The sequence below is a fragment of the Cebidichthys violaceus genome, unplaced genomic scaffold (assembly GCF_023349555.1).
Source record: "Cebidichthys violaceus isolate CVI_PGR_0920_01 unplaced genomic scaffold, fCebVio1.0.p SCAF_13, whole genome shotgun sequence".
Taxonomy (NCBI): domain Eukaryota; kingdom Metazoa; phylum Chordata; class Actinopteri; order Perciformes; family Stichaeidae; genus Cebidichthys; species Cebidichthys violaceus.
Window position 1 is genome coordinate 1,796,603 of NW_027176296.1, and position 26,497 is coordinate 1,823,099.

The window sequence follows — 26,497 nt, forward strand, 5'->3', positions numbered from 1 at the left end:
AACTAAACCGCGCAAGACCACAATGAGTAAAACTAAATTTGTAGGAAGGCTTTCCAAAGCTAGCGATCAACAATCTCTGCTGCTGCTGATAAAAAATGAGGAGTCAAAATAAACATGTCGCGCGTGTGGGCTGAGAAAAACAATCTCTAAAATCCACATGTTTTGGCAGAAAAAATATGGTGTCAAATCTAAAAGACAAAAAAAAAAAAGGCAAGATGCCAAAATGAAAACATCCCATCCTATCACTCAGTATCAGTGAGCGATGGGGGCCTGTGTTATTCTAATAGGACTGTAATTAAAGCCTCCATCTCATCTCACTCTCATACTTGTACACGCTCTCTCAAAACACACAATAACACACACACACACACACACACACACACACACACACACACACACACACACACGCGCAGGGAAGCACAAAAATGCTTTGTTCCTCCCACCCACCTCTAGTCCATCAAGGGGTGTGTGTGTGTGTGTGTGTGTGTGTGTGTGTGTGTGTGTGTGTGTGTGTGTGTAGGGGGGGGGGGGGGGGGTATAAAATCATTCTTAATTACACATTTGTCACATGAAAAGCATTCTGCCTACTTTGTATGAGCTCAAGCAGTCTGATTAATGCAGCGATCCTCACATTCCAACTGCTCATTATACACAAAACTTCCACTCCTCTCTGTCTTTTTTTTTATCTACGTCTTCCCCCATTTCATTTTTCCTCATTCCTTTGGTCCTTGACATTTTAGGCTTTTCATTTCAGTGTACTGATGTATGCTTGCCAGATCCAGTAGCCACGGAGGCAAGCTTTTCCTCGGGGATTCAGGGTTTGACAGCACACATAGGCTGTCATTGTTCTATGTCGGCTAGCGATGACAGGACAATTAAAGTGGAGGGAAACACACGGTTTCTTGCTATTTATGTACGTCCTTCTTGCTATCATCTACACAGGCGTCCCCGTTCTATCAGAAAAAATCAGCGAATTCATCATGATAAACTATATTCACATTGAGCTTTGGTGCTGTGGGTGGGTTTACCCTCAAACAATATATTGCTATTCCTTGTAGTCCATTAGTACCTGGACCAGTTGAACAATCACAGCACAATGGCTGACAGTATAGTAGTAGTAGTAGTAGTAGTAGTAGTGTTTTTATTCAGTCATCACACACAATACAATAAATAAAGCTTATATATGATCATACAGAATATGACTGCAAAGGCATATGCAGAAGCATAAGGCGTATACGCCTATCCTGCATTCTTATCAAGTCAGTTAACCTAAAGAAAATTGAATATGTAATATATATATATAAATATACATATAAATATATATATATATATATATATATATAAAAATATATATATATATATATATATATATATATATATATATATATATATATAAAGATAATACAAAATGGTTCAATTACAGCAAAATCTAAATAAAACCCAGTAACCCAGTTTTCCTTAAATTTGTAAATAAGCTATAATCACACTTTAGCTAGCACATGGAAAATGGTTCTCAATTGTTTTAATAACTCCCTCACTGGTCTGGCTTTAGGTTATTTCCCCCCCCCGAAATAAAATTAGGTATGTTTAGCCACTGGTATCCGTAATAACAATAGTGACCAAAAAAAAAGAGATTTTAAAGATGTTGTAAATTCTTGTTCTTACACTAGAAGCTGACCAAGCGCGACCATGTGTCGGTCATGACGTTTTCAGCTGTAACCGGCGTATGAGTGCAGTGCTGGGAAGCGTCCGTGAGCTAACCAGTGGGGCACGCTCACATGCACTGACTGTTAAATCTACAAATGGAAATTTATAAATAAATGAATTACACAATGTGTCAGTAAGTGAAAGAAAACATTAAAAGAGAAAATTAAAAAAAAGCTTCATTTGAAAAATGATGCTGTGTTTAAACTGTGTGAAAATGATATGTCTACATCCTACTCAAGTGAAGAGAACACCCTTTGAGCCATATGTATTTTATTAAAAACAAGAGACACAACCACAAGACCATATTGTCCACGAGCACTGCGATGTAAAAAAACATCCTAGTCTCACTTTTGTTATGAAACAGTCTTCATCTGTTTGAGCTATTTCCATCTCTGATTCCTTTGTGAGCTTACAGGAAAGCACAGGTCCGCTGCATCCCTTGAGATGCTAAATCTCGACATCACAAAGACAAACAACATCTGTTTACTCTCAAAAACTCGAGCGGAGCTGCTGCCATGGTGGAGATATCACACATGCAGGCTAAACAAAGCAGCAAGGTGTCTCTATCTCGCTGTGATCCCGAATCTGAATCATGTTTTAGAGAGAATCCCTGTAAAGTTTACTTTGCTTAAATTGTCTGGGCATCTTTGACAGGGATAGTCTTCTGTAAGAGTGGAGCCAAGCTGAGCATTTAACACATTTAACAAACAGGGCTCTGTTTTCATACCAATGTTTTCATACCAACCACTTTTTGTTGAGCAAAAGTCAATTTTGTCCCACCTGCTTCTGTAATATTTTGACTTACCATGAAATTCCTTTTGCTGAAAAGTGCAAGGAGCACTATACAGAGGAGTGTCAATACAAATCAGGCGTGGCAGTGCAGTTTTGGTGTCAAAAATAACTACTCTGACCAGCTCCCTCTACTCCCTCTTTTGTCGTATGCTGGCCGGGGATAAAGCAACCAACCTTCACAATCACTTCTTAAATCTAGTTCATCTTCTTCTGAATGGTCTTACCAATACACAAGTTGACATTGATATAAACAAGGTAACATATTATACGTGCAAAATAATCATGCAATTGTTATTTGACAAACTCTCTTTTATATCTGGTTGACCGTAGTAAGATTTTGGTTGATCATATTTGTGCAGAACCTGCTACAAGTTGTTTTTTCGAGGAAACGTTGCTGGTTAATTGCAGTTGAATGAATAAAATGCATTTGCACTGACAAAAATAATAATTCTAAATGGAAGTAAATGGAATTCAAAACTCATTTCTAGTGTTGAAAATTCTTCACTTTGCAGGATACTCTGCTATCGTGTGTGTGTGTGTGTGTGTGTGTGTGTGTGTGTGTGTGTGTGTGTGTGTGTGTGTGAGAGCTGGTGTGCTCACCCATAGCAGGTTACCCACCAGTGTGACATGAAACATTCATAGCAGATGTGACTAAAGGCATCACAGAGCGGGAAGCTAGATCCCCCAGGGGCTCTGACACACACACACACACACACACACACACACACACACACACACACACACACACACACACACACACACACACACACACACGCTTGAGCCAACCAGCCTAAATAATCGGTTCTGTTTTATTGACATTCAGCTTCTGAATATATACCTGCAGGCACTAAAAATGGGCAGAACACACACACACACATTTGTGACCACAGTCTTGATTTATGGTAGTGCAGAGTGCTGACACCACCTACCCCAGGTTCTGCCAGGAGATAGAGCTCTGTGTGAGCCGCAACCCGTCACACACACACACACACACACACACACACACACACACACACACACACACACATGCACGCATGGGCGCGCGCACACACACTGTACTGCCCAAGGCCAACACATATCATACTATTTGAGTGTATTAGTGACAGAGCATGTGACAGAGCATGTGCGCACTTGCCACTAGAGTAGCTATAAATGTTTCACTTCACAGCATGCTCTTTGGACCGGCATGCCACCAGCAGCTAGCCCCCCCACCCATGTGTCAGTGACAGCGCACAGAGTAAATTAGCCCAACTGGCTTGACCTAACCACATGGGGTGTGAGCACAGTCTGAAAGTGTCTCCCTCCAAAAAAAAAAAAACGCAACACCAAATCAACACTGAAACAACCCTCAACAGCCAGCACTTCACCAACAGAAATAGAAGAAGAGGAGTAGACGGGTTTTCTGTGGTCATTTGTCTAGTACAAAAGAAAATGGCAATTGTTGTTAGTTGACGTGGAGACAACACACGTCAGTGGCGCCGCCATTTGTTGTCGCTGCTCTCCAGGTACAGAGCGGACGCAGCTCCGGAGACATTCGGCTGACTGTTTAGCTAGGTAGCACTCTCCTCCTCCGGAGCGGTGGGGAGTAGGGCAGAGGGAACGTTAGACCCAGCGCTCCTGGCTACACGCCATTTGGCCGCCAGCACGCTGTTTGTATTATTATAGTATGGTAGAATTAGCACACTAGCATGAAGCATTAAGTTGCTAAATTTCATTAATTTACTCTGGCTCTCTATGCTTCCGGTGAGAATCACAAGAGGCCCCACCACTTGTTTTGTGGAATACGGTTTCGAAGCCTTTAGTTTAGCATTTTGGCCGTGGCCATCTTGGTTCTTTGCAACCAAAAGTGACACAAGAGGGTGGTGCTAAGTACAACCAAACGCTAACGTAGAATAGTCGACTATTCTACGATTGGAAGGAGCCTTATTTGACTGCTAATCTCATAGGCGAATCGTCGCAGTGATGGGAAAATGTGGTAATGAAACAAAAGATCAATTCCTAAACATGGCAAATCATCAAAAATATGCCTACATATATTAATCAGAGCACTCACATAAGAATGTAACACTATCGGAGCATTAGACATATTTTGAATTTATGAACAATTCTCTGAAATCAGCTGGGGGAGGCATGTAGAAACACCTATTTGCAGTCCGTTCTATTCCTCTGGATGAAGTGCTCCCGGGTTCCACGCCATATGAACTTCCATACTGGCCTCACTTTCCAGAACCAGAGGTTGCCTCCTGGGATGGAGTTGCGTCTGCTTTGGGTCCACCAATCCTGCTCTTCTGCTCTAATCTGATAAAATCAGCCTCGAGGTGGGATGTGACCCCACGGTGCAAGATGGAGCAGGTCCATCTGACTAGTTCTGTTTTGCCAATATACATGTATGCACATTTCTGTGTGCTGCTCTGCATGTTGGGTAAGCCTGCAGAGCTGATGGACCCTGTGCTCACGTAACTATGAAACATTCATCTGTGATGCAATGCATCCCCATTATTGTTTGTGGTCAGTCCCAGCTCATACTGTACCTCTCCATTATGACTTTCAAACAATGCACAATTCATTTCAGACGAGAATGTATTTATCCTCTGTAGTGTGTGCAACATTATACAGTATACATACTAAACTAGTCTGTCTGTTGATTTTATTACATGAACACTAAGTAGAGCCAGCAGCATTGAAATCAAATCAGTTACACGGTTTTGGCTTAGCTCTGGATGGGGGATGAAATGTTCAAGACTTTGGCAGAAAGGTCAGTTGTTGATGTTATTGCTGACTATAGACAGCGACAGGGAATTTGAATGAGTCATGTTGTAAGATTTGTGACGTATAGAAAAAAGCTCAGATAGAGGATCATCGACAAAGTTAAAATGGTTTTCTAGTCAACTCAAACTACCCAACGATATCTACCCCAGTATATCACATCTTGTTAAAATTGTATTAGCAACAGAAAAGAACCTTAAGAGCAGTGCACTGTGAACTCAAAATGAAAGCTGAAGCTGTGAACTCTTCATCGATGTTGTGTCACAGTCACCATACAGTACGTTGGAATGGTTCTAAGCCTCTGGCCTAAATGGTCTGTGATTCAGACGAATAATGGTAGCCTGCCAGCAAAGGGGAAAGGTAGATTGTATTCTCTATGTTTTGAAGAACCGTATTAATCACAGGCTATAGCAAAAACAGCTCATAAAACATTCTGTGAAGCTTTAGAAGCAGACTTAGCTATTTATCATTAGCAATAAATCCAAGAGAATTCGCTATAATGGCTTTCTCACCAATTGCTTGGTCCCCGGAAGTGCTGCTTGCAGGTCTGTCAAGAAGCGCTCATCGCTCGTTGACAGAGATGCTCACAAGTCATTTTTAGCAAGTCCAAGTCAAGTCTCAAGTCTTTGGTCATAAGTCCAAGTCAAGTCTCAAGTCTTTGGTTGTAAGTCCAAGTCAAGTCTCAAGTCTTTGGTCAAAGGGCCAGTCAAGTCTCAAGTCTCTGGTCATGAGTCCAAGTCAAAGTCTCAAGTCTTTGGTCATAAGTCCAAGTCAAGTCTCAAGTCTCAAGTCTCAAGTTTTTGGTCAGAGGTCCAAGTCAAGTCACAAGTCTTTGGTCATAAGCCGGAATCAAGTCTCAAGTCTTCGGTCATAAGTCCAAGCCAAGTCTCAAGTCTTTGGATTGAGCATTCTATCTTCTGCTGCATGCCATGTGGTCTGCTTAGAACACTGCATAGCTATATCTAAGGAATTCAAAGCATGAGCTGCATTATCATCTCTCCTTTATTCATGAGCATACAGTATCAGTATCAGTAGGCGCTGTCACGATACTGGAATTTATTCGTATTGATCAGACAGACAGACAGACAGACAGACAGACAGACAGACAGATAGATAGATAGATAGATAGATAGATAGATAGATAGATAGATAGATAGATAGATAGATAGATAGATAGATAGATAGATAGATGACAATGCACTACAACATTGCAGGCATTCTTATCAGATGGTGCATATTAGAATAGTAGCTCGTCAGCAGCCTCCCAAAACAATAAAACAGCAGTCGACAGACAACTTAGCCCATCAGCACACTGTTAAATTACAGCCATCAGCACCCCCTCCCCCCCTCTGGATCTAAACTCTCATCTCTAGCACCAGGAGAACAATCTGCAGAGTAATTAGCCTCCACCAACAGACAGTTACAGAGAGAAGGAGGACATTTGGCTTGATTAAATTATTAAACCACACAAACAAAAAACAAAGCAGCATCAAAGAGGCACTGCGGCTCTCCTTCAAAGCTCCTCGCTGTTCCCTAAATACAGAATACAGAGAACGTGTTCTCCCAAGCCACTAGTTGGCATAATTAGCTAAATGTGTGCATTTGTGCATGAGTGTGTGTTTGTGTACAGTGTGATTGGACCCATTCCTCCGACTGCTATCTAAAATAACCAAGTGGTTAACGACAACATGATGCCAGGGAGGGCCCCCCCACCCCAACGCCACCGTACACACACACATCACTCGCGTCTACACACGTACACATTAAACAATACTCTAATTACAACATTTATAACTCCCCCTTGCCTCCTGCATCTCTCCAACCCCCAACACACAAATCTGTGAATCTGGAATTGAATTTAGCCCAAGTTGAGGGCTGCGCTGGCATGAAAAGACTATTTGATTAGAACGGCAGTTGTTTCATTTGTGGTGCAGCAGATTGCAGAGCCTCTCTATCCGGTGTGCAATCTGTATTCATTACTCGGTGTAAAAGGATGATCCATGCCCTGACACCAGGCTCATCATTTCATGCAGATGCACAGCAGCTCCACAAGGCCCTTACCAAGCCACCATACCATGCCTCCCCCTGAAACCTCTGCTAAACTCTCCTCCTCTTCCCCTGCTCACCACCTTATCTCTCTTTCCTGGTTTCTTTTCCTCTTTTCCCAATGCTATAGCATCTTATCGTAGTTTCTCTGATGACGTGTTGGCCTCAAATGAGTGAAGCTGTGCCAAATGTACAACTGGTTGGCGGGGTTGGATATTGATACAAAAAGGTAGTATTGACATTAATCAACGTAAATCAGCGGTATTACATTAATAAACGCTAAAAACATCCGGAACACGATTACCTTCTTTGAATATTCCATTTAGCCATAGCGAATTACAGGTAAAAGAAAATCTATTTTGTTCATGTAACAACACCCTCTTTCTAAAGAACCAAAGCCATTTCAAAAGAACAGTTTACAGAACCTCACTCCTCTCATTTCTCTCTCTTCCCTCGTTCTTTTCTGTCTGCATTCATTGCCCCACCACCTTTCTTTTTATCCCATGCTGTGGCTTTCAACCCTGCTCTTTCTTTTCAAGGACTGCAAAAGCCTGCTGGCACCGTGCCACCACCAGCCTCCAAAGGCAAAACTGTTAAAAGAAAACTGCAAGGCATTCTGGGCATTTTAGCTTGTGTGAATTAGTCTGCACGAGTCTAATCCTGCCCCCGTTTCCACGTGTGCATTATGCACCTGCAGCCACAAAAACACCAAAAGTTCGCCAGCGCTCTTTTCGCGCACTTGACTGCTCTTTGCACTCTGCGCCTTGATTCGCGAAATTAGAGTCTAGAGTCCCCTTTTGGCAGCATCTCACTCCGCCATGCTGCTGGGCTCCGAATGGATGGCCTACTGATGACTGTCCTGATGGGCACACACACTAAACCCTCTACAGATGTTCCCATGCCAGCCAGATGTGTCACAACTGCAAGCTGTTTCATGACATTTCAAGTCCCAAACTTTCATAACTGTAGATGCTTGCACTTTTGTATTTTGTCAAAAGAGTGCTGTGAGATGATTGTAACAGATCAATAGGAAAACTGTAGTATTGGGCATGCATATTGTATTCTTAACCCTACAAGTACCAGGAAACTGTGAGCTCAGAGCGATACATGAGTCTCTGCGTAATAAAAAGTGTCTGCTTTATTTTCAAACATGCCCTTAAGCTCTGTGCCTCCTTTTTAAAGTGAATCAAGCTAAAAATAAAGCAATGAATTTTGATAAGGAACCTTGCGTCAGCAGCGATAACCCAGAGGAAACTCATTTTGCTATCAGGGAGACTATTTGAAAATTCATTCAGTGCTGTTGTCATATCCTTTTGTCCACGTCATTATGAAGTGATCTGGGGAGCATCAGCCTTGACAATAAGGAAGGATGCCTTAGTTCATCTTAACAGAACAAGGTCACTTAAGATACCCTACGCTCCCTGACACAACTGTCTGATGTCTTGTATGTCTTTCAAAACCACACAAGTCTTTCCATAACTTCCTTCTGGGGTTTGAAACTAGGATCCTAAACTTTCTGGGCTTGTGTGGTGTGTTTGTGAAGTGATATAATCCCTTTGGCAGAGTCACACAGAAGCCAATGCCTCGCCTTTAGAGACTGTAGAGAGGGGAAGCTTAAAACATGAACTTCCAAAGAAGAAGACCAGAAGCACAGGATACATGCCTATCTACCTTGTTCCATATGCTGCAAAGGCAGACGGGGAAGAAAAGGCAAAGGACTAAACATGACATGGCCAGCCTGAGTCTTTTAGACGGACAGGGCAATGAGACAAGCCGACCTGTTGACAAGCATGTAAGTGGGTTTGTGAGTGAGCAAATGTGTGAGTATTCAGGAGTGTATGTTGTTGACAGTATGGGTAGACTTGATAGAAGTGCAGGAGTCTAATACTAGAGCTATACAGCCTCCCATGGGTGGACCCAATGTGGTTCTGCAACGAAAAAACTGCCACCAACCAGCTGTCTGCAGTGCACGCTCACGGGCACGCTACGCCAGCAATGATTAGCCCACATTCATCCAACGGTGCTCGCTAGAGACCCGCCCGTCCTCTCCTCCCTCTGTCACCGCTGAAGGACATCACAACACAGACATGACGGTGGAGAGACACATAAAGAATGAAAGGAAAGGCGGGACGAGGCAGAGGTGGAATAGACAAGGGGGGAGTGGAGTGTCCCTACATAGACATGGTCCGAGACAGGCCTTCTACACCAAAACATTGTCCAGAGCTGGTGAAGCATGTGCTCCGATAAGAACCTCTATTATGCAGGCTGGCATTGATGTTACACACCACAACCAGCAGCTCACTTCCCAGAAGTGCCGCCAACGAGCTCTATTTAGGATGGGAGGGAAATGTATTGCTTACATGAACCAGTCATTTCTCGTAACTACACCACTCCTCCTCCTCCTCCTCCTCTTCCTCCTCCTCCTCCTCCTCCTCCTATACCCTCTCTTCCTGCTTCTGTCTCTTCTGGATGGAAAGAAAAATCAATGTGCATCACATCCATTACCCTGCTCGCTCCCTATCTCTCTGTCTCACTCACACTCCTTTACTTTATTTGTTTTTTTCCCCTGCTTTAGCACAATATGTCAGCATATTAATGATGCATCTTTCAAACTGATAAGTAAATTGCACATTTAGAAAATGACACATTGTTGAGGATGTTTGAAGGCCTTTTAAACCCAATTAGGCATCATGACATGTGACATCAGATAGAATATTGAAATAATTTATAGAATGTGGATTCTAGCCCAATCACATCCTGTTTCAAACAGAAGCTGCATAAAAGAAGGACTGGTTGATTAGCATCACCAAGACAAGATCCATAATGGCTCTGTGATAATTTGAACATTATATTTTATGTTTAACTTTATGTGCCATCCGACTTATTCTCCTCGACAAATTGTATAACATCTCTGACGATGAATTTAAATAGGCGAGCATTGTCTGAAACAGCAAAGTGATGACGGCTCTTTGGGGATTCTGGGTAACACATGGCCTATTCTGCTTCAGTTCGTCCTCTTTCCTGATTATGGAGAGTAACCGCCCTGCTCTGTGCTGTGCTTTCCCCGGACAAGTGAGGCTTACAAATCACCCCTGCAGCATTTGGAAGAGCTGGAGGAGTTGAAGGCACTCGGCGCGAGGTTTTACTGCCTGTCTTCTATGAATGGCTCCCTGAAGGCTCCTATGATAATAGCTCACAGCCGTGCCCTTCACGGAGGCTGACATCAAGCACACCCCTACAGCAGAATGGAACGGCATATCAACTTACCCAATGGGGTGTCATATCAACCCATCTACTGGTTTCTGGTCATAACATAGGCAGAAGTTGAAATGAAATAGTACTAGCTGTTAGTTGTTGGGCGATGTCTACCGATGTCCACAGTGAAACATCATGAAGGACAATTATATTGTTGATCAAACTGTGATGATGTGTTCAAATTCAAAAGGCCCCACTCCCCGACCAAGACCGTATAGTTCATTTTTTGGCTTCTTTTTATTGCTGTTCTGTCTATGTGGTCATTTTGCGTCTCTTTGTAGTCGTTACTCATCTCTTTGTGGTCATTCTGTGTCTATTCGTAGTTTGTAATTTGTGGTGCTTTGTAATTGCTTTGGTCATTTTGTTGCTGATTTGCATCTTTATGTAGTCGTTTTGTGTCTCTTTGTGGTCATATCGAGTCTCTTCGTAGTTGCTTTGTGTTTACTGTATATGGAATCATTTTGTGCCTCTGAGGTGGTTTTGCCTGTTTTTTTTGCCATAGTGAGTGTGTTTGTGTTTTTCTGCACCTGTTCTCTTTGTAGTGGTTTTGGTGCCTTTGTAGTCATTTTGAGTCTCTCCCTGGTTGGTACGTGTCTCTTTGAGTGACATTTTGAAGAGTAAGGCCAGGGGGCCCCTTAAACTTGGGCATAACTTTTTTAAAGGCCACGTCAATGAGGTCTTGTTAATTAATTTAAAGTAAATGAGACGTCCTGGCCCTCTCCTCCAAAATACATTCTGTAGCACAAAGAGTGAGTTGGTCTTGAATGAGGACTAAGTCAATAATGGCTAAATGTTAACATGCTTAGAGAATTCATGTTTGTTTACAGCAACCCCGTCTTTGTAGGTCGACCAAGACAAAAAGATGAGATAATCATATTTCCAAAAGGAAATAAGCAGCTATGACGATAACAAGAAAAACCCACAATATGATTGAAGCTCATTGTTAAATATGACTCCATACATCAGACCAATGTAAACAGACAAGTCATTGTCAGCTCTGCTGGTACAGTAATATCCCTCCTCTCCACCTCTTTCACCTTCTTAACATGCTTTCTTTGCTGTTGAAGGAAGTGAAAATTACTGATGAAACCCAAGTCAACAGTGTCAATCTCAGATAGCGTTGATGCATTCAGATAGAAGTTCAAGACTCACACCTCTCTCGGTGAACTGGGAAACGCAACAGTAAATACTATAAGTAGCACTTGTTAGGCTGTGCTAAAATTGCTTGTCAGTGAATGAAATAGTCACTGACAGTTGCAATGACTAATTGTTTGTCTAGCAGCGTTTTGAGGCTGTACTTAGGCTCAGTGGAGTTTTTACCTAAATGCTGATGTTAGCATACTGACATGTATATCATGTTCACCATTTCAGTTTAGCATGTTAGCATGCAAATATATGCTAATTGGCAGTAAACACAAAGTTAAGCTGAGGCTAATGCTGTTTTTAGTTTTCCATGTGTTTAAATGACAATATTAAGATGTTGGTGCTAGAGGATCACCAAAATCATTACAATTAAAAAAAATAGGAATTTCTGAAATTGTGGAACTTTTTTTTCTTCTTTTTTTATGGATCATAACAAAGTTGGTAACTCATTTAAGTAAGTTATCCTATCATCAACACAGACTTTTCCTAAAATGTTTGTCCCAGTAGAGACTCTAACCAATTACTCTGCAGAAGCATTTTTTTTGCTTCTCCCAGAGAAAATATGCCAAACCAAGCAAAACCTCATATAGTGTCCCGGTCATTGCAACCAACGCAACCAGAATTGGTCTGAGCTTTTTGGGGTAAGTGAGTGGTTCTAAAAACACAAAAAAGAAAGGACATACAAAAAAGAGACATTCATCCATCCAGCCATCCATCATAACCGGTGCAACGGTGAAGCCAATTTCCACAAAGCTGCTAAGCTGATTGAGGCAGACCAAATCTGTTTCACCAGCTTACATTCCTTCAAAATGGCCATCTCACTTCCAATATCACGGGCTTTTACTGTTCCCCATTCCCCTGGCTCAGGCTGAGAGTTAGCAAGGCTTAGCTGGATGAAACACTCCAACAGCCCAGTTCTCCCCTGAAACCCACTGATATCTCTATAGCACAGCCTCTCCCTACATAGCTACACTTAGTTGGTTTATTTACTATTATTCTTAGTCTGTTTAATTTCGCCGTTGAATTTTTTGTTTCAAATCATAACAATATTACAATGTAAACGAAAGACGTATGTGAATTCTGACGATTCTAGGCATACAGACAATCTAATCACAAAGTCTATGTACACACACACACACACACACACCTTGTTCAAAATGCACATGCAGCACTTAACCACAACACCTTCTACTGGAGTAGATTAAATTCACACATGGCCTCTTTGAAGAAGGAAATTGGACAGATAAGAAACAGATTTCAATGAAAGAAGCTTGCGAGGGGTGCTATAGAGACAGGCCGTGGAAGTGCGCGAAGAATATGTTTGTTCACCTGTAAACTTACTCCTGCATGTGCCACTGTACATAGCGTGATCATATACATGATACTTATCAACCTTTTGTCATTTATTGTCGTGTGTTTCCCTCCCCGCTTGCCGTCTCACTGTCTATCTCTCACACTTTCTCTGTCATTTTGCCACAACAGCAAATATCCTGTTGGCCCAGGCTGCAGACTGCTGGTGCTGGTCTATCTGGCCCTGGGATCGATCCGGCTCCAAGCCGAGGCCTCCCATTCATCTCAGAGCCATAAAATGTGATTAGTGCTGACTACAGCACTGCAGGGAGATGGCCTGATAGGCCTGATAGCCTCAGATAGGCTGGGTTGGACACTCTACAGGAAGACAGCAGCAACAGCATGCATTGGATTCATCTTTGCCTTTTTTATCTCTGTTTGCTTTTTTCTCACTCTCATCTTCGTCACAGTCTTACCCCCTCCCCCTCTCTATCTTACTCTGTCCTTATGTTAGGCTTTCTTCACACTCTCTCTAAACTGTATCTCTCATATTTTGGTTTGCTTCATACTGAGACTGGCAAGATTTTATGCGCAGAGGTTACATTGCAGCAGAAAACTTAATAAACTTAGTAAATGCCAATTTCTTCTTATCCCGCAAAGTTATTATCAAATGGAAGAACAAGCCTCCCTCCCTCTAAAGCCACACCCACTGAACCCACATACAATGTATCTCTGTGGCATGTGACCACCTCTGTCGGCCAATCACAGAGCTCAGAGTGGCAAGTGGCAGAATCAAGCTTGAAGTGTAGGAAATAGATGACTGCCTCAATTCAGAGGAGAACCCTCTGTGGTGGTGTTATGAGCACACATTTCTAAAGCACTGAGATGTGTTAAGCAGTGATTCTCAACTGGTGGGTCGTGACCCACTGTAATGCTAATAGACACGCGCCATTTCACAGTATAGAAGAACACCCACAAAGTTTGTTTTCATATGCTAATTGAGCATGGCAAAAGCAAGTACGACACCGACTACATGAGATATGGATTTTCCTACATTGAGGACAAAAGAGGGCAAAAACCTCAGTGTGTTTTGTGCAGCGAGGTTCTGGCACAAGAAGGCATGAAGCCGTCAAAACTGAAGCGGCATTTGGAAACAAAACACCCTTCTCTCAAAGATAAACCTGTTGAGTACTTTCGAAGACGACTTCAAGACCTGAGGACATCACAAAAGTGTCTTACTTACCTGCAGCCATGGACATGGTGAGAGAGGTGTTGGATCAATCCACAGCATGTAAAACATGTGTGGGACGGGGACTGACAGGAACAATTTCTCTGCACAAGAGAGCTCCCTACTACTATGACTGGAGAGGACATTTTCAGCTCAGGTTCTAACTGCACCATCTTTTCATTAAATAAATTTGAGAAGTTGAAAATTTGGGTCGCGGCTTGTCATGGTGATGGTGGGTACTGCAGCCAGACCAGTTGAGACCTTCTGGGAGGTATAGTGACAATCTGTCTCTGAAAGCAACTGGACAAGACTTTGGTATCTGAGAAGTTCTGGTTCCCATCTGTAATCTGTTGTGGTCCTAGTAGCATTGACCTATAACGTTTGAGTGGGCTTTGGTTGAATGCAGGTAAACAGTCTGAGTGGAGAGCAAATAGATGGAATGCTATCGCGGAACCCATTGGCTAACGTCTAACGGCTACTTTGATTTGTATTCATCTCTATGAACAGATATCTGCATATGAATGCAGATATACAATCGGGTCAAAGACTCTCAACTCAAATTTCATTTTCGAGTCCACAAGTTGGAATGTAATCGGACTGTAAACAATGACCGATGCCGGTTAGCATAAAGACTGCTTTGTTTTTATAGTAAAGTAGTTTAACTGTGCTTCCTATCCAAAGTGGAACATATTTATTAATCAGTTTGAAGCAGCCAATAATGCATCAAACTTGCGAAACATCAGTTTTACTCATAACACACTCTTACTCATAACACACTCTTAGAGTCATGGCACATTTCAGGACATTGGTGTAAGAAGTTGGTAGATATTGCATGATTGAGCCAATTTAGCACCCTTAATTAAAGTAAAAGGCTGTGTGTGTTATGGGAGGTAGAATGTAATTGGGAGAGAAATCCAGCTTTATGATTAATGGTAACAGTACAGAAGACCACAGCATGCTGACCTGTGTCTCACGGACGTTCTCCACCGTGAAGTTGAACCAGACTCTGAAGCGGGGGTTGCAGGTGTCAGGGCGGATGAAGAGGTCAAACTCAAACTCACTGATGTAGTCCACCCGGCCGAGGTTCCCTGCAGAGCCAGTGAAACAGCTTCCATTAGCTTTAAGCAGAACTCAGCAGACCACAACACAGAACCGCAGTGGATCGCTTCTTCTGCATTCCTTAAAGTTCACAATCAGTGGACTCGAAACATTACAAACAGACAGACGGCCAATCACAAGACAAAATGATGTTATAACACAGCCTCATTTCAAATTGAGGATCTGCTTTCAAAGACAGACGTGTTAAATCGAAAAGTGTCTGCTAATAGTGCTTCACTGTCATGGTGGTCTCCTGCATGGTTTATTACTGCATGTACAGTATCTGCAGATAAGAAAGTATTTTCAAACCAACTCAAAGCCCACAGAGAGCAGTTACCAAGAGGAGCAGAAAGACCAACAGACGGGGCTTTTCCAGCCATCCATATCTGACACACAATATACCATCCACAGCAAAAAGATCCAGATGATCAGCGGAAGGATAATTAATCCGATGGGAACTATTTCCCTGCTTCCAAGTCTCATAGCTGTCTATAAGATGACTGGCTAGTAGATGATTACATGACAAGCTTTCTAAATATAGGCCTTGTCTGTATCTTCTGATTCATATGTGGGGAGACCCGTGTGGTGCATCGCGAGTGAATTAATGATTGTCAAAGAAAAAAGCCGGGGGGGGAAGTGAGAAGAGAGAGTGTTAGCCTTCATGTCGGAGATGCACGGGGAAAAAATGACAAATTGACATCTTATTTTCACAGAATTCTGTACTGAACCCAATACATGAGACCAGTCAATTCCAGGCAGCTGTTAAAGAGTTAAGTTTGCTGGCAAACATGGGCAGACCACAGGGCTCAACTCTACATCAGGGCGCTGTTTACCACCTGGTGGCAAGTACCACAGCAGCAGCAGCAGCACACACAGACACAGCTGATTATAGACAGATGGGCTAACTACCACACTGTCAAAGTAGATCCCTCTCCTTCTGCCATTGGACAGACCTAATCCACTACTCAGCTTGCAACACACACACACACACACACACACACACACACACACACACACACACACACACACAGCTCTGCTCTACAGAAGTGTTATCATCAGTTTATATAGGGCCGCAGAAAACAAGGCGCTCTGATATTCAAACAGGATCAGTATTTCTTGTTAAAATTTGTATATTTAACACAGCATGCAGCAGTAACACACAAGCAGCGAGAAAGAAATTGCAAGAGGATATTGTGGAACAATAAGCTGATGACTGATCCGTATTTACATGTGAGGCCCATCCACCAACAGCTTCCGCAGCTAGCACTAATGGTGAGTGGCGTCTCATTCCAGCACACTGGAGCCTGGAAAAAAATCTCTCTGCAGGCCGCTTTAAGTGTAAAGGGAGTGGCTGAGCTATGCTGAAATATCGTTGTACCTCATCTATTCATTCATAGACTTTATTCAAGAACTCTACACTCAGGAAGCATTTGCAGCACAAAGATAGTCAGACAATAAAAGACAGAGAGAGAGAGGCAAGAAGTCCAGATGTTGATAAATGACCTTTATTGTGCAGAAATGACATGTGCAGAAGACTGAAGCACGGCCACCTTTCTGTCTGTATATGCGCGCTTGTTCCTGCATGTATGAAAATACATAATTCTACAATAAAAGTGTGAAATCAACTGCATGACCTATTCGTTTATCTAGCTATCTCTTACATGTGGGCAGGCACATTTCAATTCCCATTTCGCAGCGGACGGATTCTCGCGATATCACAAGATCCCGCGAGAATTGTGGATCATAGAATATCCATGTTGTCAGGCTTCAAGTGATGCGTTTGACCAATCAGTATCCTGTGAGGAGCTAATGGCACCTGGGGGCGGGGTTTAGGTGTGTGTGACGACGCAGAGAGGCGACTTTGTTCAAAACAACAAATGTGTGAAAAACGTTTTTCAAAAATGCATTTCTTAAACTATAACGTGTATTTATGACTTAGCGCATGTAGTATTTAAGCATGGGAAATATAGACTCTCTTATTTCTATTTAATTCTAAACTTACAAGAGTAATAAAAATCACATGGTGAATTTTAAAGTATGTTAAACCCCATTATTTTTTGCTTCCAGATATATTTGTTCTGTAGTATTCATGATCACAGTGACAACAGTGAACCGCCGCATCTTGACATGATAACTTTTGTGTGATATCATCACTAAGAGAGACATGATTGATTTGATGACTGAGGCGCCGGCTGTCCAGCCCTATAGTTCGTTTTGCACGGTGATTGGCTAGGCAGGCGGGGACTAGCGTTTTTGGCTGGTTTTGCAATGCAATCTTGAGCCATTGAATGCAGATAAAGCCAAGAGAAGGCGGAGGGTTGAACCAGACACAGCTGCAGCTAGCAAGCACGGACAAAGAGAGGAGATAGACAGCAGAGCAGCACCTGTTCCACAAAGATGTGGATCAAATCGATCATCTCTCATACCCACATCACAGCTATTCAGGGCCAACGCTGCCGAATACAGCCTATTACACCGAGTTGATAATGGCGCCAAAGGTCACCCCTCCTATCAGAGTCTTATTCAATGATAAAAACACAACCACTCTCTGAGGGAACTTTCATTATTTGTATAGGGGCATGTGCCTTTGTAGATTTAAAGTGTAAATGCGCTTAAACCATTATCAGAAATCAATAAATTGATTTGTGAGCCTCCACTGTGAAAACCATCCTCACATCATTATAGAATTTCACAACACAGTCAACTGGAAATAACCTGAAAATGATGGCAATCAATGCTTCTCCGTGATTGGTTCGGTTGCATTGCAGTGAGTGAAACTACTGTATGTCGTTAAGCCAGAAGAAGATTGGACAGGTTGTTACAAATGCTGTCAGAGGCGACACAGAAACAAACACCGTGACGGTAATTTACTTTGTTTTCAATGCGTTCTCACAAATCAGGGGTTTCGCTATCATTGCGAATGATGATGATGGAAAGATTTTACAGAACATCACAGTAATTATAAAAGATGCAGAAAAAATACGCTGCGAGCTGGATGCACAGCACAATCAAGTTTTATTCACACAATTAAGAATGAATTGGGCGTAAATGGGGCCAATATACTGTGTTTGTCTTCGTCACCTCACAGGAATTCATCCACAGCAGAACTCTTCGGGGCAAGCATGACAAAAGACTCCTAGACGCTCCTCCGCCTTCAGGCTGCCTGTGGTGGCACTCACTGAATCCTGAATGAAATACTGATGTGCACAACCACCATGTGTGTGTGTGTGTGTGTGTGTGTGTGTGTGTGTGTGTGTGTGTGTGTGTGTGTGTGTGTGTGTGTGTGTGTGTGTGTGTGTGTGTGCGCGCGCACGCAAAGTGAAGCTATATATTTGAATTCGCAATAATCCCAAACTAAGAGGGGGAAAAAAAAATCAAAACAGCTCCATGGAGAATCTGTATGTAGGTGAGCAAAGCTTAGCACAAACCTTCTCACACCCATGATTTATAGCAAGTTTTTTATTGGTACACAATTTGTCCCCTTTAAGGTCTGCAACTTATTTTGTATTAAAAATTCCTACAGTACTCCAAATCCCTATATACAAGCTATGAATCTCTATGAAAACCCCAAATAAACTAACACGTATACAATCCTGGTACCACTGTTACTGGCCGGTTTTCTGCAGAAGAGCCAGAAGATAGAGACCAAACTCAGTATCAGTGTGCTGGTGAATACTGTACTACGGGCAGCAATAGACAGCAGCCATGGGCGGCTGGGTTATTGAGCCTGATGCTGGAAGGCCTGACGTGAGAGATGGCTGCGGCTTCAACGTTAGAATTACATGTTCAGCCCGCGGAGCAGCGGGCATATGACACGCCATTGATCCCCGTTTTAATTTTATGGTGGCTAACTCCAGATTCTAACGCTTTGGTGGGCCTGTAGCTTGACCCTTTTAATCAATCCCACATTATTTAGTATTTAACTAGCGTAAACGGCCAACTGATTTCTGTGAAATGCCCTCTGAGCTAGATAAAGCAAAGATAAGTTATGTTGAGTCTGTGTGATGTTGAGAAGCCATGCACAGTATACCCGATTTGTCAAGAATTATTTTTGGTTCTTTATAGAACAGACAGACTGTATAAGTGTAAGTGAAGCTAATGAACGACAGACTGCGAGAGGACGAGAAAGAGTGTGAGAAAATACACCATTTCTAGTCCTTGAGATCTCTTGCATAATTCCTCTTGAGTATCATCACTCTCCATATTCTTCTTCAGTGGTGTCTTGGCAGGTTATGTTGAATATCAATCTTTGTCCTTGAGGGAAAACTAGTGCAGCGGTTAGACATTAACAAATTGGTTTTCAACGAACAGCTTAGCCCTGCTGGTGCAGCCCAACAAAACACAATTGCTGGTTCTGAACAAGATTTTACACATGACAGCCTCTCCTTGAGGAAAACCCTGAACAAAACCCACCGTCTCTCTCTATCTCAGTCTGTCTTTCTCCGATTGCTCCTCTCTCTCTCTCTCTCTCTCTCTCTCTCTCTCTCTCTCTCTCTCTCTCTCTCTCTCTCTCTCCCTTTCTCTCTCTCACACACACACACACCCATGAAAGCAAATTAAGTAAAAATAGCAAATTTCAGAGTATTTCTTTCAAGAAAAGTGGAAATCACATAACGCTGTATGTTTGTGCTGGAAACAAACGTGTTTGTAAAATGGGTATGAAAACCTGCATCATTACACAGGGCCATAGGCAAGTAACCAGGGTGCGAACACGAGGTGGCCAAGTGGACAGTCAGTCATCTACACATGGGCTCACAGCCTCAGTGTGTGTGTGTGTGTGTGTGTGTGTGTGTGTGTGTGTGTGTGTGTGTGTGTGTGTGTGTGTGTGTGTGTGTGTGTGTGTGTGTGAGACAGAGAGCTGGAGAGGGAGCAGAAGAACCTGGCTAATGTAATCCCATTATGGAGGTACAAGAGGGAGCAGTCACAGTGCTCAGCCCACACAATGGGCCGGCCTTCAGCCTGTAGCTATATACTGGATGGATGGTTTCTGCCATGCAGATGGATCATCGTACAGCAGCAGCAGGCCCGCCTGCCTCAGGCCTGAGGTGGAACTCACTCACACAACCAGCCATTAGAATGGTAATAGGGAGTTGTTTCAAAATGAAATAGACTCTGTGGTTACAGTGCTTCCTACTTAGCAGACGTGTTGGCTGTCGTGCCCTAGATCTTACATATTTTCACACACAGGTTTTGTGGGAAAAATACATGAAATATCTTTGGTATACAAATTCATGTTTCTTTACAGCAATTAGTTTTGCTTTAACAAAATGAACAACGCCTACTGCTGACAATCTACACATACACTCCCACGTTCAATTTATTTTGACTGACATAAGCATAGCCACAACTTTGTTTAAACAGCAGACAAGAGATTAAACGAGTGCTGTACTGCTGAGGGAGACGAGCCAGGCACCTTTTTAAACGTATTTTTTGCTGTGTTCCATTTCATTATTGGAAAACACATCAGTTTTCCCCCCCGGCTGCTCTGCGGTCAGAGGAGGATTCCTGGACACAGAAGAGGGGGACTGATAAAGATAGAATTGATTCCAGCCAGCAGCAGCGGCAGCCATAGTGAAGGGGTCTCAGTTTAGACCTGCAGCTAAACGTCTGGTTTTTCTCCGCCTCTCTCTCTCTCTCACCGTCTCTTTCTCCCCCTCGTCTAAAGGCAAGTTGTCACAGAGGCAACATCAATCTCCTGCCTCATGACTTCTTAAAGCCTGCCTTCTCCCCTGATGCCTTATCACTTCATCTGCAGGCAAGATTAAAGAGGTCACCTCCAAGTTTCCACAATCTAACTACCTAACAGGTATACTAAACTGCAGTCTATGTTTTAAAACTGTTTTAAAGGCCGGGATCGGATTTTTTTCAAGTCAACCTTAACGGAAAAGTTCAACTTTTTGAAAAATGTGCTCATTACAGAGAGTTAGATGAGAAGATTTGTACCACTCTCATGTCTGTACGACACACAGCCAGCAGCCTGGTAGCTTAGCATAGCATAAAGACTGGAAACAAGTAGAAACAGCTAGCCTGGCTCCGTCGAAAGTGAACGATATCCGACTAAATCCGCTTACTGATTAACAAATTATAACTCATGTGTTTTAAGTGTAAAAGCGACAAGTTGTGGCTTTATGAGGATTTATGTGCCAGGCTATTTCTTGGCAGTCACTTCCTGGAGTCTCTTCTGGGTTTTTTGGCAAACTCGATGTGATGATAAGACCCCTTCACAACGATGCTCACATTATGTAACTTAAAAAAAGCGATGGGTCCTTTTAGTCATTTCTCCTGCCCAATACTTGGCGGGAAGAGAAATCATTTTACTGTAGTTTTATTACGTTGTAAAATGAGGAACGTTTGAAAGTTCAACTAAATCTGATCTGAAGCTTCAGCAGCCTGAGTCAAATCGAGTCGGGCGGACGTCTGGGATGTGGAGATCCTTTGGCAGAGTTAAGCTCTATTAGGCCATGAAGGGAAAGATACTGTCCCAAACGGAGCTAAGCTAATGTTAACCTAAGTTCAACATGAAACAGATAGGTGATGTCTACAGTTCAATAACTGGTTTGGGGGTTTTTTATGATCAATGCTAACAAAGAGAAGAAGAACCACAAACTGAGTTTATCACCCAAAGCATGATCATTTAATTAAGTGTGAATAGTGCCATCAATTATACGCCCACCAGCAATTAGAGACAAGAAGGCTCTAAAAGAAACACCTCTGCGACAAACCACAACATTACTATTTTTACCAACTTCTGAATCCTTTAAATATCTGCATCGATGTGTTTAAAAACCACGGCCTTGATTGGATATTCTCCCCAATATTGTCTCAATGTAAAGACACAATTTCATTTAAATTGGATTCCTAAAACAATCTTGTCTGATGTGTTATATAGCCACACACACACACACACACACACACACACACACACACATACACAATAAGTGATTGTGTATTTGTAAACATAATGTTGAAAATTGTGAAAATAATCTTACTATACAACAAAACCAGGATAAGAGCAAACAATAAGAGGGGACAATAAGGGAGGGAAAAAAAATCATATTGTTATGAGTGCGACTATGCTCCAGTGAGCTCCTCGTTTCAATATGAAGAAAACTGGGCCCGGGGACAGCAGTGAGATATGCAGGCAGCCCACACATATCTGATGATGTACAGGCCTGCCTGCACATTCTAAAGAGAACACATTTTCTAGCTAGCCTTTTATAATTGTATTTTTTTTTTTCGTCCAAAAGGCCCTAGAGCTAGACTGGTATGCTCCATCTGAAGCGGTTGGTGTAGTAATGGGTCATCGTGATGCATTCATACTGGGACTGGCTTAATTGTATTATCAATCTCATCCAGACAGTGCTTTAGCCCCACAGCTCTGGACATGCTACTGTCAGACACTCTGCATTAGTATTGGGGAGTGAACCATGAGGAATTGCAATCTTTACTTTCATCTGTTCCTCAAGCCTCAACCGGTTTGTTAGGCTGGTTGGATGATGTTTTTATCAGAATTTGGGTACGACCATCCCTCAGTTCTCATCCTCTCTCTGTCACTTTCTTTCTGTCTACTCATCTGTCCGTCACACTCCCTCTCTCTCTCTTTATCTTTTGCTTTTGGTGCGTCCTGTGTGTTGGTGGCCACAAATCTGTTCCAATTTCATGCTATCTTTTAACAAGTTAATTATGTTGAGCCCTACAAAGACTGGGGACGGACAGAGGAGGTGGCGGTGGGACAACTGCCCAGGTCGACTCTTTGTTGTTCTATCTTGTTTTGTGTCTTCTTCTCCAAGCACTCTCCCTCATCGCTTTCCTCTTCTCCTCTTCTCTATATTCTCTTGATGTAACTCCCTCCGTCCCTCTCCCCTCTTCCTCAGTAGTAATCTTTACAGCGGCTCCAGTGGTGGAGGAGAGTTAGGAGATAAAAGCGCGGGGAGCTGAGGAGTCCTTGGCAAGCCTAAGGCAAGGAGAAGGTCAACAGGCCTGCTAAGAAGGGCTGTTATCATCTTGGTAACATGTTATCGGAGAGCCTGCAGTAGTGTTTATTTACAGTTATTGCTCCCTCTGGGTGCACACTTCAACGCCTGGGGCTGATTGCTCTGTAATGAGTTCAAGAACACAGCGAGTCGATGCGGGAAAAGAAGAGAAACAAGGGAGGCAAGAAATCACCGGCCAATAACCAATAGGTCAGCAAGAAGAAAAAAAAATCAAGGAAGAACAAAAAAAACACCAGTCATCGTAAATGTAAGAGAGCCAGACAAAAAGCAAGTTTTTCTTTCCAGTGCCTACTTCCTGCCATTCAAGAGCAAACAAATCACCTCAAAGTGGACAGCAGTTCCTCAAATGAGGTACAGCCCAGTTAATCCCGCCCAGCAATAAAGTCGGCTGTATTTGTTCTAAGGCGGGACCGCTGTGCGTACTTAAAACACTTGATTTCCATCTCTAATGTCAAGAATCCCTCTCGTAATCTACTTAACCACTGGTGCTTTTTCTGTATTTATTTGATTGGCCGGTCCGGTATTGTGTGTGCTAATCAGATTGGTCCATATTTAACAGGCTAAAAGGTGAAGTGGCAAGAGTGACTCCAGGAGTTGAGCAAATCAGGAGAGAGGTTGTCTGTATATCCAAGGCTGGGTTTTTCAACAGTGAGGAGCAACGCAGAGAAAATCTCTCATTGTGGAACAGCTTTTCAATCTAGGGAATTACATTAAGTGCTGCTACTGTCAATGCAATGCCAGCTTTTCAGAAAGGAAAAAAAAAAGCAAAAGCAGGAAAAGGCATTACTGAATGCCATTCAAAAGCCTTGGCAGAAGATCAAGGAGTCTTTCAGCAAGCATTTTTCCAGGCACAGCACCCAAACCATCGTACAATTAAGAGAAATTAAGAAAAAAATATATATATAAAAAGTCAAACATAAAAAAAAAAAATTCTAGAATATAACATAAAAGTAATCCATCCTATGACAAGCTAATCCCTTTTTATACCATCGGATATGGGAGATTAAGAGACATAATTTGGTAAATCAATTTCGACATAATTCATCATTGATGAACAGAGGCGACTGTGGCTCAGTGGTAGAGCAGGGTCGTCCTTCAATCAGAGGATCGGCGGTTTGTTCCCCGGCTCAGCTAGTCCCTGTTGATGTGTCCTTGGGCAAGAATTTGAACCCCAAATGTCTCCTGTAGCTGTGCCTACGGTGTATGAATGTTGTATGAATGATAGTTAGTCCTGATGGGCAGGTGGCACCTTGCATGGTAGCCCCCGCCATCAGTGTATGAATGGATGTGAATGGGTGAATGATGACATGTAATGTTAAAGCGCTTTGGTCGGAAGACCAATAAAGCATCTACAAGTACAGTCCCTTTACCATTTACCATGAAGAGCGCAGGGAGCTTTTTGGGATGAAGATTTACCATCTCAGCACGAGACTCCTGATGATTTCCAGATTCATGATGCAGAGATGATGACTGGGATGACTTAACTGAAAGAAAGGACTCCAAACATCTTTGTATCTTGACATCTCTGCATTACGTTGTGGTTAAAATCATAATGGGAGTAGGATGGAATGTATAAGAACTGAAGCAGTGAGACAATCTCAGTAAGTGGAGTAGTTAAAGTCAAATTAATTAAACAGTGTTTTATTGTTACAAAGAAACATGCTGGATCACAGAAAGGAGTGTTTGGAATATATTTATTTTGTCATTTTACTGATTGTCATATTTTTCTCTAAAATACATGTTTGAGGGTGTGTTGTCTGTAACGATATTATGTCCTCATTTATGTCCCAGTGCTACTTACTTACAAACAGCAGGTCCTTCTCTTACAATGTTTCACGAGCAACGTAGCAATGTAGCGACGCCGCATGAACTGCCATGACATCATCTTCAATGTGACACATGCTAAAATCTTTCATTACCAACCAAACACGTCTGCAATTTGCAGCTTTTCTCAAGTAAGAAAAGCTCGATAATGAATGGAGTTCAGACCAAAATAGAGCTAAAAGAGAAGATATTGGACTCATCCGGGGACCAGAGCCACAAGTCAGGATGTGTAAATAAGCAACTGTTTGCAAAAACATTTACCACAGCAACTTTAAAAAGTGATAATATGTCAATATTGTGTTTTTACAGCTGATTGAATTGCCAAAGTGGTCAAAAAATATCCAAGAATGCAGTTTCATGAATGTTTATGAATGCAGTTCCCTTATTTGCACGTAGTGTCATTGCTGCACTCTTTATATTTGCACTTTTCCCACTTCGTATATCGCAACTGTTGCATCGAGATAAACAAAGTTTTATCTTTTTTTTTTATTATCTTACTTTTAGTATAATTCTCTGTGGAAATTGAAGTTGTAGTTTTCTCCAAATGTTTGTTTTTTTTTATCTGCTTTTATCTTCAGAAACATTTTTCATGTAATTTGTAATAGTTGTACTAAAGATTGAAGAAGAGATTATTTCCTTTATATTTGATTCTTCACTACAAACACTGTAAATACAGTAAACAGTATATTCAAAAATAAGGCTAAACATGTGAGAACCTCTCAAAACAAACAGATACTACTTCAGAACATTCCAACGTGTTCACTATTAAGAACTGTTTGAAATGTCCACAGAAAAAAATCCTGATAACAGCATTCGCCCCCGAGGAGTGAATTTCAATGCTGTTTACTTTGAGCAGCAGACCTACAAGATAGCTGCCTGGATTCACACCAAAATGTATTCTATCAAAATTCTGCTCCTATCAGTATTTCACCCTTCACTGTATAAGCATATTCTGTACATGAATCTGTTATCAAACAAACCCTGGCACACCAATGAAGCTCATCTCACTGAGAGGTTTTCTAAATAAATCATCAGAATAAACACAGGCATCTTGAAAAACACAAACTGGTAAAGCATTACAAATCCTTCGCCATTTTCCTAAACCGCGCAGTCTTGACTGGGATGAAAAATGAGACGTCTGCTCTGAAACTGTGTTTACGGTGTCAGGAATTGCTTGGAAATGAATTACTGGATGAATCACTGGAGCCTCGTGCACGAGCGCCACTTGTGCAATGCCGAAACCTGGTTGCCTTAATTTTCACTTACAGCACACTTGTATCAAGATGCTAGAGGCAGGCCCGGAGCCAGTGAGTAGTGATGCTCCAAAGTACATTTAGAACACCAAATAGCCTAA

At 42.2% G+C, this 26,497-nt stretch overlaps 1 protein-coding gene across 2 annotated transcripts in view; it reads right to left on the minus strand.

Moving 5' to 3' along the window:
* The window catches only part of agbl4 (AGBL carboxypeptidase 4), a 372,526-nt gene that overhangs the window by 212,297 nt on the left and 133,732 nt on the right, over positions 1–26,497 (minus strand). For both annotated transcript variants that reach the window (XM_068707293.1, XM_068707292.1), the window contains one exon: positions 15,191–15,315. In XM_068707293.1, the coding sequence (XP_068563394.1) occupies positions 15,191–15,315 (125 nt within the window). The remainder of the gene's footprint in view (positions 1–15,190; positions 15,316–26,497) is intronic.